The sequence below is a fragment of the Cygnus atratus genome, chromosome 2, assembly GCF_013377495.2.
Source record: "Cygnus atratus isolate AKBS03 ecotype Queensland, Australia chromosome 2, CAtr_DNAZoo_HiC_assembly, whole genome shotgun sequence".
Taxonomy (NCBI): Eukaryota; Metazoa; Chordata; class Aves; order Anseriformes; family Anatidae; genus Cygnus; species Cygnus atratus.
The window spans coordinates 78,881,274-78,896,666 of record NC_066363.1 but is presented as its reverse complement, the minus strand read 5'-3'; the positions used below and the strand labels follow the sequence as shown (position 1 = coordinate 78,896,666).

The following is a 15,393-nucleotide window of genomic DNA, read 5'->3' as shown; positions in this document are numbered from 1 at the left end:
TGTGTATGTGTGTATGCACAAACAGCCATGTTTTAATGTCCACGTAGCACATAGGTCTGTGCTGAGTAGCTCTACTAAGAGTAGGTGATAAAGCTTCTTAAATTTCCATTGTTTTCATCTCCTGTACATACTCCATGTGTATGACATGATGAATATGCAGTATTACAATGAAAAATCTTGTCTTCTGTATCCTGCTTCTCAAGTGCAGAAGATGCACCCATTTCATATTGTGGTATGGCACTTCCACCCATTGCTGGAGGATTTCCCTCCTCATGCATGCTGTGGCCTGCCACGTGCAGTCCTCTGGGCAGGAGCAGCTTGTTCACCATGGCCTGGCAGGAAAAGTAGAGGCTCGCTGCTTCCATTAATAATGGGGGTCCCACATCAGCCCTGAATTTTCATCTGTGACTTGCTTTCAGAGTGCACCAGCCCACTTCATCTGTGCCCTGGTAACATTCTCCTGTGGGTTAAATGTGACATTTGCCAAGTAAATCTTTTTTTGGTCTTTTCATTTTCCTTCCAAATAATTAAAAAAAAAAAAAGGCATGGCAATATGCCATGACTCATGTCATAAAGCTCCCAAAACCCACTGGCTGAGGATAAAGGGAAGCTGTGTCAATTTTGCTGCTGGGCACTGACATGCTGATCAGTGACTGGCTGTGCTAGTGAATAAGTTTACATGGGAGAGGTCAGGAAGACCTGACAACAGTTACCAAAATCAGCAAGCAGAAAGGAGGAAGTCTGATCCATTACATCCATGCGAACTGTTTTAAATAGCATCATTTTCTAAATCTTTGTTTGAATACATGAAACAATTTAAACTTCACTGATTTGTCTTCATAGTCATACAAATGTGCTGTATGTGATATGAGCTATAGAAATGGATTAGCCCTGTTCCAGGTCTTTATATTCCATACAGGATCCTAAAGCTCTTTGTTCTGCTTTGAAAAAACAGATCACAGCTGGCTTAGATAGCAAGTTTTGTGTGTTCTGCCTTGGGCCAAATTACATTTCATCTTATCAAGAAACAGGAGTTGTCTTTCTAACTCTATTTTGCTTTCTTCGAGTGTTTTGATCTTTAAAAATAAATAATAAAAAAATAATTTAAAAAAGGAGAGGAACACTAGATATGTATCTGTGGCTTCATTCATATACTTCAGCCTGTCTGGGATATGGTGATGAGGACTATTTGGCAGGCATTGAGATTTTCTGAGAGCAGGATTGCTGTTTAAATCCAATATGAAGTTGTTCATGAAGCTAATTGAGCAGTAAGGCTTTGTCAGGGCCATAGCTAAAATCTGGGAACTTGTAAAGGGACTGTAAAAATGTATGTGGGCTCTGGAGCTCCTATTTGAGAACCCTTCTAGAAGTCTTGTGCTTTTTCCCTGTGATGAAAATAATAAGCAAAACTGTAAGCAGACTGCCTAGGACCTGCTTAGAATTCAGTGCTGTCAACATGCCTCTGGCAAGATGCTCTTATAAACCCCGAAACCATTCTCCAAAGAGTCCAAAGAAAGTAGTTGACCTGCTGAGAGCATTAAAAAGGGGGATGGAGGTGGAAGCAGAGCAATGCAGAGTCTTCTCCCTTCATGTGGGAACATTGACTCCCTTGCTCTGTGCTCTTCCTGTAGCTGTGTATTCCCTTTGCTTTTATACAGATGTGTGTACAAGGACTAACTTGAGGTTTTCAGAAGCTTTTCTATAAAGATAATCAAGGAACAAAGTGCCGATTTTGAGTTTTAAAAGTGCCTGTGCAGATAGAGTGCATATGTTATATCAAAAATTTAATCTAACACAAATTTTGCAGTTTGTTACTAATGGGCAGGTGGAGGGCTAGTGAGGGCTGCATATGCAGTTAAAATATATATATTTGTACAACTAATCTCTAGAAATAGAGAGAGTTGCAATTAAGGGAGATAACGTTATGATGCTGAGGAGACACTGAGGTTTGAAATAGTTCTGACATTTATATGCAGAATATAATGTTGAAAGTGCAGAATAAATGTAAACTATTTGCTGGCTATTGAAATGTAGACAGTGACATTATTGAATACATATACGGTATAGATTGCTGGAAAACTGGAAACTACTTCTAGAAATAGATTGCTTCTAGCCTAATTTGCTTAAACTTTGCTCATTGGGTATATCATTTTCTGTCACTCAATTAAGTGTCAGCTTTTTCTGTGCATTTTACAACCGTTGATTTATGCTCGTGTTTAATGTGCTTCAGATTTCTCAAAAACAGATATTCTGATTATTAACACAGCATGCTTTTAAATAAATATATGGGAAGTAAAGGCAGCAGAGACCTTTGAGTAACTTGTACTTAGTAAACTTCTAAGAACTAATGTGTTGTTGCACTTGAATATATTGTTTTCCTCATATAGGAGCTGTTTATCTAGAAGGGAGCCTAGAAGAGGCCAAACAATTATTTGGACGTTTGCTCTTCAATGACAAGGTATTTATGTATTTTTGATTTGCTTTATATTTAGAAAATAACTGAAGACATGTCTCCTTGCCCATCATTTTACCAAGGAATCACAAATGAACAGGAAGACACCTGTGGTACTTAATTCCTGGAAACTGAATGTAACATAGCACGTTTAGGAAAGCAAGCTCCACTGGTTAAGGCAAAAAGAAAAAATATGGTGTTCACTCAGGTGTGCTGTTTGTTGGTTGGATTAGGTAGGGAAGGGAGTGTGGTGTGGGAAACCTGCAGGCTTCCATGCAGAGTGTTATTCTGACAAGAGGTAGGTGCTGTGGGTCCAGATGGTGTGCTTTGGTGAAAGGATGCACATGTCAAGTGACTGTTGCTGTTTCATAAGTTGAATCATAGAACCCCCAGAAGTTTTAGATACCTTAACAAATTACAGGGGATTTCATCCAACATTTACCTAATTGCATAATTAGTCTGATCGATTCTTGGATATTTTATTCTAGATCACGGTTATTTCGCATTTATCCCATATAATGACTAAGAAAAGTAACCAGTACATTCTGCTGGGACAACACATGTAGCAGTAGTTATGGTATAAATTAGTCTTCTCCATCTTGAAAGTCTGAGTCTGCGAAATGACGAAGTTTATTAGAAATAGAAGTATTTTGAAGCCTATTGTCACTCATGCTTACAGGCACCAAGCAGCAAATAATGAAGGAAACCTGTATGAAAGGCAAGAGTACAAGGTTTTTCTTCATTTTAGTTCTCACTTTTGGTTAAATCAAACTTGCTACTGAGGAGTGCAAATAAAGTTAGACCTGAGGCCTAAAAAAATCTTTTTCCCTTTAACCACTTTCTATTTGGTTCAAGGATTTTTCCACCTCTTTGACACAAGCTAATTGGGAGAACTACAGGCAGTTTGAACAGCAAATACACGATTTTAAAAATTAGTTTGCCAGCACTATTGAATTTGCAATAAGCAGAGTCAGCATCTGAAATAGTTCAGTATTTCAAGTAATGACATTTTATTTAGTACTGTGGAATTTGTTAAATGACTCCCTTGAGCATTAAAGGCATCTCTCAATGTTTGCAGGACCTGCGGGATGTATGGCTTAATTATCCACTGCACCCACTCCAAGTAAGTGTATTCCTTTCTGTAATAAATTTCATAGCTCTGTTTTATTTTCAAGGATGCTTTTCCATAGGTTTCCACTGTAGTGACATCTCAGAAAATTTTCTAAAAAGTAGCCAGAGGAGTGTATGTATTTGCCTTTGATTTTTTGATAAATAATGAATCTATACCTCTCAGGATTAATTATTCACCTTTCTTTGGCTCATGTTTGATATATAACTGTGCTTTTCGTATGATAAATCTAGTGAGAGGTAAAGTTCTGGCATCTTCCTGTTATCTTCTGGAAGCTAGGGGAGGGGAAAGGTTACAAAAACAGTCTTTGTACATGTTTTCTTAACCTGAAATTAAGACTGGAACTTTAATAGTTGAAAGTCACATTAGTTAAATGGCCTAGGAGCGTGATGCTGATTTTTGTTGTTGTTCAGTGACAGCATGGTTCTTTCAGTGGTTGTGGTAGCTTTAATAGCTGAACACTGAAAGTATGAAGGTGTCTGAAAACTAGTTTATCTTCTATGTATTTGTGAGGTCCACCAGTGGTTAGTTTACAAGTTTGGAAGCTGAGAGAACTACATTGTAGCTTCCTATCTTCACCTCTTCCAAGGGTGCAGGAGTGCTGCGAGGATAGCCGTATTCAAGTTGCGATGCAGTCAGTACGGTTTTCAGGATCATACAAACATCTAAGAGTGTTTCTTTTGTCCAACCAAATCTCTGATGTTTTGTGCAGAGTCAGTTTGACTCCTTTGAAACTTTGTGAGCACACCCTTCAGCAGGTCACTTTGAGGCTTCCATCTGAAATGTTGCATACAGATTTACAGATTTTTGCAATGGTTATTTAGGCAAAATCTTTAGCAACAAATCAGTGCACCTGAAGCATTTTAAAACCAACTCTATGTGGGTGTAAGACAGAACTAAACAGAAAAGAATGTTATTGGAAAGATCTTTCACGATTCAGCACCAGCTATTCTCAGTGGTGGCACGAGTTCCCAAGAGAAGTGTTTTTTTTTCTGAATTTCTTTATTTTTGATTTTATTTTTTATCCGTTGTCTCTGTTTTCATGAAGAAGGCTTGGACTCTGTTTATAGAGTTGGTGACTATATATGCTGCTAGATAATCTCCTATCTATCTATCTATCTATCTATCTATATGATATTGGAGACTATATATGCTGATTGTCACTTGTTACCCCTATTCTAACTTCTCTTTGATGAAAGTGTTCTTTCTTCCATGTCTCAGAAGCTGTCCTAGCTCTCTGCTTGCCAGGAAGGGGAGTCACAGGCCTGCCAAGTTGCACCTTGGGTACAGCTAGCCTGACAAGTGGCAGTTTAATTTTTTATTAAGTGTCTCTAACAATATGGCAAATTAGGTTCTGATTTAAAATAAACGATAATAGCTCTGGGTGAGATAAAGAGAACTGAAAGGTCTGTAACCCTGTCATTTGGTTTAGTCAAATCAGTGGAAAATGTGATTAAAAAAAAATAAGTAAAATGGAACAAAAACCAAAACAACAACAAAGTGAATATTGTCAGTCCTACAAAGATTTAAAGAAATGGCTGAAACAAAAGAAACAGAAGGAGTAGAAATCTCCACATCTTACAGGGAATGGAGATCATCAGTGGATTTCCCTAGGTGTCTTTGCTGAAATACAGGCTGTTCACATCTCCACCTTAGGGAGGAGGTGGAGCACTGAGGTGGCAGTTTGACAATACCAAATTATTCAGGGTAGCAGGGACAACAGGAGGCTGAAGAATTGCAGTCTGACAGTGAGAATTCAAGAGTGAATAGCTATGAAGTGAAAAAGAACAAAACACCATGTAGGTAAATAGGGCTTCACATAAGGAAGCAAAAAAACAGTCCCAGCTCCACATGCAACTGAACTCCAAACTGACCATAAGCATCAAAAAGGGGATTTTAGTGCTGGGATATGTAGCCTTGTGAAGACATAGGGCGAAAGCTCAGTCGTGTTTCAAGAAAGACAAACTGAAGGTTATCAATTAATAGAAAAAGGACAGAACAAACAAAAAAGATGATAATGCTACTTCAAAAAAACATGTGTCTTGTGTGTACATCTTGAATATTATGTGCTGTTCTGCCTTGTATTTTGACAATGATACACTAGAAATATAAGAGGTGGTGGGAAGAAAGAACTAGAGGCAACAAAGATAGCCTAGAAAGGATCAAAGCTTCTCTTGGAAGAAAAGCAAGTAAGTTAGTGATCTTCAGGCTGGAAAAGAAATGATCACAGAATGGTTTGGGTTGGAAGGAACCTTAAAAGATCACCTGGTTCCAACCCCCTGCCATGGGCAGGGACACCTCCCACCAGAGCAGGTTGCTCAAAGACCCATCCAGCCTGGCCTTGAACACCTCCAGGGAGGGGGCATGATGGGAAGGCAAGGCCTGGACAGGCATGTCCAAAACATAAGTAGACAAACAGTTAACCAACTGCCTGTTCCAGCATAGTCAGTAGGAATAATCAAAAAGAAACTTGAGACCCAAGTTTGAACAAAGCTGGTTCTTTAGGAAAAAAAACAACAGCAGATTTGTGGAACGTGTTGATGAACATTTCTGGGGATACTGAAAGCTTATATGTGCCAATGGGTCAAGCTTGTGGAAGAGGACTTCCACAACCCATTGTGGGTTACTAAGTATACTGAAACAGCATAGAACTTGGGCAGTCCATTGCAGCTGATAGTTGGAGGATTAAATAGCTATCAGGAAAGTCCTTGCATTATTATTGCTTTTCCTTTAGACATCACCTGGATGCCTTCTCTTAGACGTTGTTATACAAGACAAATGCCCAGTGTGACTGAAGAAAATGCCTAAGTCATTTTCCAACTCCAGAAAGCCATTGTAGTGTCACCACGTCAAAGACATTAGACAAGAAACTGTTAAGGACAGATACTGACCTAAGTGATTGTTTTAATTTTCTGATGTTATTGTGTCCTTATGATTTTTTCATACTAAGCGTTCCTCATTTTTGATACTCAAGTGAGAGAAATTGATTACTGTTTTCTCATCTTGATGTGTGGTGTGACAGCCATATTCTATTAATTTTTGAATTTGTTGTTCAATTGCAATTTCTTAACATCAGAGATCTGGCACGATTTTATGAAGTAGCACATGCTAGTGACATGAGACAAGACCACATAAGCAACATGTTATAAATACCTTAAGTGTTTTTTTAAAAGGAAAAAAGCAAAAACACATTCATCAGACCTCACATTTTCTTTGCATAGTAAATATCCAAGACAAAAAGCCATAGGAAACTAGATTTTCTCAGTTCTGCTGTCCACAAAATGACTTGTTCACTGTGTTCTTTGCCCTTGGTTTACAAAAGCTTTTCTTTTCTCTGAAAAGTTCTGAAATAGTACCAGTTTGTCATTACTCGCTCTTCATTTTATTTACAGCTGCAGGAGTCTAATACTGACAGGCAACTCATTGAGACATCTCCAGTTCTTCAAAAGCTTACGGAGTTTGAGGAGGCAATTGGAGTCATCTTTACTCACGTGCGGCTTCTAGCACGTGCATTCACTCTGAGGACAGTAGGCTTTAACCACCTGACTCTGTGAGTATGCGTCAAGAGTCCTTGTATAGCTCTGTTGGCCCTGCTGTTAGTATCCCAAATTGCTTTGTTTGCAAACAAACTCTAGATGTTCTATCTCTTCTTCAGAAGAGAGAGAATAGCAATGTTTGTCAGCCTGCCTGTTTTGGTATTCTGTCTCTGACAATAGTCAATAGTGGATAACTTCGGAATTACAAGTGTGTTAAAGAACCATCCTGGTGTATCTTCTGAGCTTCCTTCATCATTGACTTTGGGACAGCATTCTTGACACTGTAGCAAAACACTCCTGAAGGTACATCTGGGCAGAGAAAAAAAGTCGTGTTTTTTGGGCCTGCTACAGACCTTGTGTTATACTGTATGTACAGCACCTGAACATGCAGTAGGCTTGGGTCTCTGACTAGAGCTGCAAGACACTGTAACAAAGGAAATAGTGTTGTGCCAGTGCGTATCCAGTCCACGATCTAACATGGGTTTAAACCCTGATCCTTTTATTTCTTGTGAATGGACAGATCTTTCTCTATTGAAATCACTGCAAGTACAGCCCACTGTAGGAGAAGATCAGATTCAAGACCATCTAAGGAACCTGAAGATGCACAAGTCCATGGGACCAGATGAGGTTCATCCGCTGGTCCTGATGGAACTGGCAGATGAAGCTGCTAAGCCACTATCCGTTGTATTTGAGAAGTCATGGCAATCTGAAGTTCCCACTGACTGGAAGAGGGGAAACAAAGCCCACATTTTTTAAAAGAAGGAAAAAAAAAAAAAAAACAAAAAGGAAGACCTGGGGAGCTACAGGCCAGTCAGTCTCACCTCCATGCCCAGCAAGATCATGGAGCAGATCCTCCTGGAAACTATGCTAAGGATGAAGAATAAGGAGGTGATTGGTGACAGCTAGCGTGGCTTCACTAAGGGCAAATCGTGCCTGACATGTGGCCTTCGATGATGGGGTTACATTGTTGGTGGGTAGGGGAAGAGCAACTGATGTCATCTACCTGGACTTGTACAAAGCATTTGACAGTCCCACACAACGTCCTTGTCTCTGAATTGGAGAGACATGGATTTGGTGGATGGACCACTCAGTGGATAAGGAATTGTTTGGATGGTTGCACTCAGTGTCGCAGTCAGCAGTTCAATGTCCAGGTGGAGACCAGTAAGTGGCATTCCTCAAGGGTTGGTACTGGGACTGGCACCATTTAATATCTTTGTTAGCAACATGCACAGTGGGATCGAGTGCACCCTCAGCCAATGACACCAAGCCATGTGGTGCAGTCAGCATGCTGGAGGGAAGGGATGCCATCCAGAGGAACTTAGGCAGGCTTGAGAGGTGGGCCTGTGCAAACCTCATGGAGTTCAACAAGGCCAAGTTACAAGGTCCTGCATCTGGGTTAAGGCAATCCCAAGCACAAATACAGGCTGGACAGAGAATGGATTGAAAGCAGCCCTGAGGAGAAGGACCTGGGAGTGTTGGTTGGTGAGAAGCTCAACATGAGCCAGCAATGTGCACTTAAGCCTGGAAAGCCAACCGTATTCTGGACTACATCAAAAGAAGTGTGGCCAGCAGGGCAAAGGAGGGGATTTTTCTGCTCTGCTCTTGTGAGACCCCACCTGGAGTCCTGCGTTCAGCTCTGGATTCCCCTAACATAAGAAGGATGTGGACCTGTTGGAGTGAGCCCAGAGGAGGGCCATGGGGATGACCAAAGGACTGGAGCACCTCTCCTATGAAAAACAAGCTCAGAGAGTTGGGGTTGTTCAGCCTGGAGAAGAGAGGGCTCAGGGGAGACCTTATAGTGGCCTTCCAGTACCTAAAGGAGGCCTACAGGAAAGCTGGAGAGAGAACGTAGAGGGAAAGCTATCACGGAGTGTAGTGATGGGACAAAGGACTTTAAACTAAAAGAGGGTAGATTTAGATTAGATATTAGGAAGGAATTCTTCACTCAGAGTGGCCCTGGCACAGGCTGCCCAGAGAAGCTGTGGATGCCCCATCCCTGGAGGTGTTCAAGGCCAGGCTGGATGGGGCTTTGGGCAACCTGCTCTGGTGGGAGGTGTCCCTGCCCATGGCAGGGGGTTGGAACTGGATGATCCTTAAGGATCCCTTCCAACCCAAACCATTCTATGATTCATTAGTTTGCTTGTTTTTAAGAAGTTACAGGTAGAGACCTTATCCCATCACAAACCTGATTTCAACTGATCTTCTTCAATTAGTCGTAGATCTGTGATCTAAAAACCATGTTTATCTGTAGCTACTTTGATTTGCTTTCCTCCTCAAAGTCGGTATTACAACAGTTTGTTGTGTTTTCATCTCACCTGGTTAACTCTGGAAATTTGTCTTAAGTGTGTTCAAAAATGAGTGAGGCTCACTTTCAGATCACTCTTTATTTTAATTTGTGTGTGCATGCTGGTTTTGTTTTTTCCTTCCTGAGTGCTTATTGATTTTGCTGCATTGATGTCTCATTTTTCAGAGGCCACAATCAGAGGATGGAATTCCTGGGTGACTCCATAATGCAGCTGGTAGCCACAGAGTATTTATTCATACATTTCCCTGATCATCATGAAGGGCACTTAACGGTGAGACTGCCATCAATCATGCTCTGAGAGAGCAAGTGTGGGATACAGACTGAAATTATGGGAGCCGCTAGTGAATTATTCTGAATTTGATTAATAAAAGAAGCCTGAGCAACCACTGCTCATAATAAGACTTTGTTAATTTTAAGTCACGAGCTCTGCAATGAATAGGAAAAGGTGATTTGTGAGCCCAGTGCAATAATTTTTGTTGCCTGTGAAATGGATCAATATTTTTAGGATGTCAGTCACAAACTTAGGAGATAAGACTAGTTCATGTTTCATGACAGGTGTTTCAAACCGTTTATTTAAACAGGCGCATCATGTGAGTTTTATTCATGACTTCTAATCCTTTGAACCCAAAACCAGGCGGAGTTATCTTTCAAGATAAGAAATTTTTACAATCTAAAATTAAAATTTACTATATTTTCTTATTGCTTTTAATTTGGAGCTCCTATAATAACTTCTGAATTTAGTTTTAATATTGTTAGTCATCTATTGCTGATTATGGTAACCTTTCAGCATTTCTTGTCCATGCTCTGAACAACCTAGTCTGGGGATCTTTCAGTTACTTACATTACTTTAGATGTAGGGTTGTAATATATGTAGCGTTTCCTGATTGACTGATTCTTTTAGTACTGTAGCTAGGCAGTATGAGAGGAAGACATTTTTCTTAGGTTTGCTGAATTTTTCTTAGTTTTCAAGTCTTGATTAGAACAAAAAAGTGATACATGTATTAAGAATATATGTCAAGTTCTCCAGTTCAAATTAAGAAGTAACACTGGATTTCTTAGCTACTGGGAGTGGTTTTTGCAAATCAGTGAAGGGATGGTGCTGATAAGTCTCTGACAGGCAGTGTGTTTTGAAGAAAATACCACTTAGGTGTTTACAAAAAAGACAAAGTATGTGCTCTAATTAAGTCATTTTCATTTTCTCTCACCATTTCTTAAGTGTCATTTATATTTGTATAAGTTCTTCTGCACCATTCAGGAGAAGCAGTTGATGAAGCCTGAACTTCTGATGTAAAAATTAAAAGGGGCCTTGTCATATTAATTCTTTACAGAAGAAACAAAAGCATAAGGCAGAAATCCAAGACTGGCGTTGTTTTCCTTTGTAGGTGACTTTTAAGAATGTATGCATCAGTGTTGTTATAGTAAGATAAATCTTCCAAAAATATTTGGCAGGAAGGACATCAAGTGCTGCTATTAATGGGTATAAATACTCAAAACAACGATCAGAACATCACTGTGTTGCTTAATTTAATGATAAGTGAGTTGGCAAGTAGAACAAGCTGCACGTTGTCCAAGATTTAGGGGAAACTACAAAGAGTGGAATGGATGCTGAAAATACATAATAACACAGAGGTAGGCAGTGCCGAGAATAAAATTTGAATTCTGGGGATGTGCTTGCAGTGGAAAAGAAAATAGTCTTTGAATGTCTCTTAAGTATGAGGACAAATGAAATGAGACTTGTGGGGTGGAGGGAGACTGATGTAGGACCTGAAGAGAAACAGCAAACTCTGGGTTCTTTTCTCCTCTTGATTTGAGATGTTTGGAAATAATAATGGAGCATCAGATGGGTGGTATCTGTTGAAGACAACATTGGTAAAGGATGTGAAGATACCACTTGACTGGCAATGCAGTGGCTTCCCAGTGTGTAGCGATTACTTGTGAAGAGAGGTCTGTAAATTAACTATATGTAAGAACAAGGAAAGGAGAATGTAATCTTGTATACATATTTTAAGATAGCCAAATGGTCTGTCAAAAAATAGAATGAAATTTTGTTGGCTACTGGAAGATACTTCCCCAGTGCTAACTTATGCTACAGTCAAGGGTAGCAGTATGCTGTGTGAAGGTGGAAGAAAAACTCATTTTTGATTAGAATTGAGGTCCTCGCTGTATCACAAAGAGAAATTGAGCTTATTGCTAGATTCTACTTACAGAAGAGGCAAGTTTTAATATGGAATAAGTTGAGAACCACAGTGCTGGATGGGTAAGTGGTTCTTGCCATCTCTAATTTGCTGTGTAGTGTGTATGTGGCTCACTTATGATAGTGCTAATAGTGGATGTGGGTCCTGTCAAAATAAATACTCCGCAAATACAGCAAAAGAGATCCTACTTCTCCCATTGCAATAAATGGGTTTTCCTCACATGATATTGCATTTTTGTCTCACAGGTTGCATGTTGTAGTTAGGATTTGGTTGGGAAGAGTATCTTATGGGAAAAAAAAAAAGGCGGCTTTTGGAAAGGAACAAATAGAAGATGAGTTTAAGCACAGGTTAGGAGGGCTGGTAGTAATCCTTTCTGCAGTCTGCCTAGTTTATGAAGATCAAGTTGCAAGTATCTGCTTCATACATCATTGCCAAACAAATTATGAACATATTGTTCTTTATTTATCTGTTGTCAGAGATGAAGTATCAAGTACAGTGAATAAATCTTGATTTTCATACGCTCAGTTGACGTTCTGGAGCCAGGTAGCATATAACTTGGATCTAATAAGCTGTGCAAATGTGATATGGAAGACAGAAGAGGGAAAAACATTGTATGCAGCTTCTCAACTCTGGTTTATATAAAAGCAGTGGAAGAAAGGCATTTTTCTCAGGATACCCCAATTTATTAAAATATGCTGTTTCATTTAAAGAAGAAAATTAAAATCCACAAACACAAAGCTCACCTTAACCATGGGTTCAGAAAATATAACAAAAATCTGAAATACCAAAATACTCCTTTAGGCTGCGCCAGATTGTATCTTTGACAGAGCTCCGATTAGATTGCTAATTTAGCAATCTGCCCAGAGTCAGGGGTAAGCTCTTAGTGGGCTTTACTGGGAAACCAGGTGTCCTGGACATTGTCGTGTGTTGAAAATGTTAGAGCCAGATTTTCATCAGGGATGCATCAGTTCAGCTATAGTGCCTTCAGTAGAGCAATGTTACATTACACTAACGTAATGTAGTAGACAATGGGGACTGTTCTATAGGCTTCAAAATATCATACATTTATACTTTATGTAGAATAAATGTGTACAACTTTGTGCATTACTTAGACTAGAAGAATATAGATTAGTTGAAGTATAGGACTGATGAAGAGATGGCATATGAATGCAAAGAATCTCACAAGAAAAAACATTGTAAATGCAAGACTTATCTATAGAAAGAATATATCTAGAGAATAAATTGGTGAGAAGGGAAAAATCAGTGGTAGAAAACGCATGTGTACATAAATCATTTGAGGTGTGCTGAAACATTCTCAAACTGAGAAGTGAGAGGCAGCAAGGATTAAAAAATAAAACAAACCTCCCCCCAGCTCGTCCTACCTTTTATAGTTTGGCATCACTAATTGTTACCATTGAGTGGAACTTCTTTCTCTTGCAGCTATTGAGAAGTTCTTTGGTGAACAACAGGACACAGGCCAAAGTGGCAGAAGAGCTGGGAATGCAAGAGTTTGCCATCACTAATGACAAGACGAAAAGACCTGTAGCTCTTCGAACTAAGACTTTGGCTGATCTCTTGGAATGTGAGTTAGTGTGGTTATAACAGCTTAGTGATTATGCAACTTTCTTATCCTCAGGGCTTATTTATGAAAGCCATCAGAAATTGCTCAGATCATTATTAAAAATGTATATTCAGTTTTTCAAATAAATTATGACTATACCTCTGCACACCAAATTTTTGAACACTAGTCTACATTGTTGAAGTCTGTATGCAAGCATGAGGAAGGTGTAATTGCAGATACAAAATTGTAGGTTTACAAATGATGGCCATGGTGGTCATGATGACTGGGTCAAAAGAATGTCTTGGAAGTTAAAACTTGTCATTGAGTCAAGCTGTTTAACAGCAGTTTCAGTGTTTCAGTAATATGTTCTTGGTACTATGAGAACTATGGGAAGAAAGTAGTACCATCAGGAGGTGCGTATTTTTGTGGTTCATTTAACTACACTTTAGGAGGTTTCAAAATGGTCATTCCACTAGAGGGAAAGCTACACAGAAATTAAATGATTTGTTTGTTTATGAAAGTGTGTGCTACTTTTTTTCCCCCAAAGGAAGTGGAAACAATGATCAATATTATACAAAGAAAGTTAATCTGTATCTTGTATATTTTGATGTATTTTGTAAGCCATTCAGACTTCCTTGGCTTTTGCCAAGATCTCTTAGCAAATGGAAATTGCACACAAACAGTAGTGATTTAGATATAAACCGTTTTCATAGTACCCAGCAGCAGTTTATTACTAAGTAGCCATGGCTTGCTGGTTAAAATGTGAGATTTAGAGCTGACTGTTGTTTCTAAGTCTTTAAATGACTGAGTGGATTTGGGTAAGTCATTTAGTCTCTTGATCAACTTTATTTTTTCCTGTGCGTGCAAGACAGTAATACCCTCCTCAGATCACTGCTGTGAAACATAATTCAGTACGTCTTTAGAGTACTCAGGAATATTTGTTTCTAAAAGTGTAAGCCATTAACATTCTCCGTGGATATAAATGACAGAACCTTTTTTTTTCTCCTTCTCCCCAGCCTTTATTGCTGCCCTATACATTGATAAAGATTTGGAATATGTTCACACTTTCATGAATGTATGCTTTTTTCCACGGCTAAAGGTAAGGCCAGTCAGTTTCCTACATTCCTACCACTACTGAATTTTAACTCACAGTGTTTTGGACTCCTATCACAATCTCTCAACTGTAATCTTCCTTGTGAACTTCTTATAGGAGTTCATTTTAAATCAAGATTGGAATGACCCTAAATCTCAGCTTCAGCAATGCTGCTTGACTCTCAGGACTGAAGGAAAAGAACCAGACATTCCTCTTTACAAGTAAGAACCAGCATCTTACGGCTACCAGCTAATTATCAATCTTTATTTTATATGGAGGAAGATGTGTTTAAACACCTTGTTTTTCCTGTAGCCCTCCAGTCACTGTCTGAAAATGGAAAATGTTGAACTATTGTTTTACAAGTTTTAGATGTTTTAAGCCATTACAGAATTATAAAGCATTTTTATCTTTTACAGTTTGAGGGGAAAACTTTACGTTTGATGTATGTTTGATGGAATATTTCATTGGCATCATTCTATATTTGTTCCTCCTTTAATGTAAGGAATGAGTATTTTATATGGAATGAATCAAACAGTGGGAGTTTGGATATGAAGTCAAGATACCTCCATTCTATTTTTCAGTAGTATGAAATTTCTCTACATCCCTGTGGAAACATAAATGCATACATACCCTGATCGTAGGTTGCTGGTAATCCACAGCTGGATGCATTTGAAGGGTAACAGTTGTTGGATGCTCACTGTGCAATTCACCCTGTGTCTGTCTTCCTGTATAGCGATAGAAGAGCTCAGGGCAATGAATCTCAACTTGGACATCTCAGTTAGCTACCTGAAGCTGGATGGGATGGACCTTCCTTCTCTTTTGTAAACAGTTGTAAAATAGCATACTAGCTGCTTTGGAGGCAATAATAAAATTTAAGATTGTATACTGCATCCATATCCACCCAATTATGCTGGGATGAGTGCAAAGTTAGCCCCCAAAAGAAGAGAGAGAGACTAAGAAAGTTCAAGGCTTGTGTTGTTGTGATTATTATATAAAAAAGGCATGAAGAATGAGTCTTCATTTGTCACATGTATGGAAGTGAAGCTTTCAATGAAATGTAGTGATCCAGTAAGAAACAGTGCTCTTCAGAGATAGGATTGTTTCAACACTGTAACTGATACA

The 15,393-nt window shown here is 39.1% G+C and overlaps 1 protein-coding gene across 2 annotated transcripts in view; it reads left to right on the top strand.

Moving 5' to 3' along the window:
* Nucleotides 1-15,393, top strand: part of DROSHA (drosha ribonuclease III) — a 69,247-nt gene that overhangs the window by 48,479 nt on the left and 5,375 nt on the right. For both annotated transcript variants that reach the window (XM_035567234.2, XM_035567233.2), the window contains 7 exons: nt 2,388-2,458; nt 3,531-3,575; nt 6,974-7,131; nt 9,588-9,693; nt 13,058-13,199; nt 14,195-14,277; nt 14,389-14,492. In XM_035567234.2, coding sequence (XP_035423127.1) covers nt 2,388-2,458; nt 3,531-3,575; nt 6,974-7,131; nt 9,588-9,693; nt 13,058-13,199; nt 14,195-14,277; nt 14,389-14,492 — 709 coding nt within the window. The remainder of the gene's footprint in view (nt 1-2,387; nt 2,459-3,530; nt 3,576-6,973; nt 7,132-9,587; nt 9,694-13,057; nt 13,200-14,194; nt 14,278-14,388; nt 14,493-15,393) is intronic.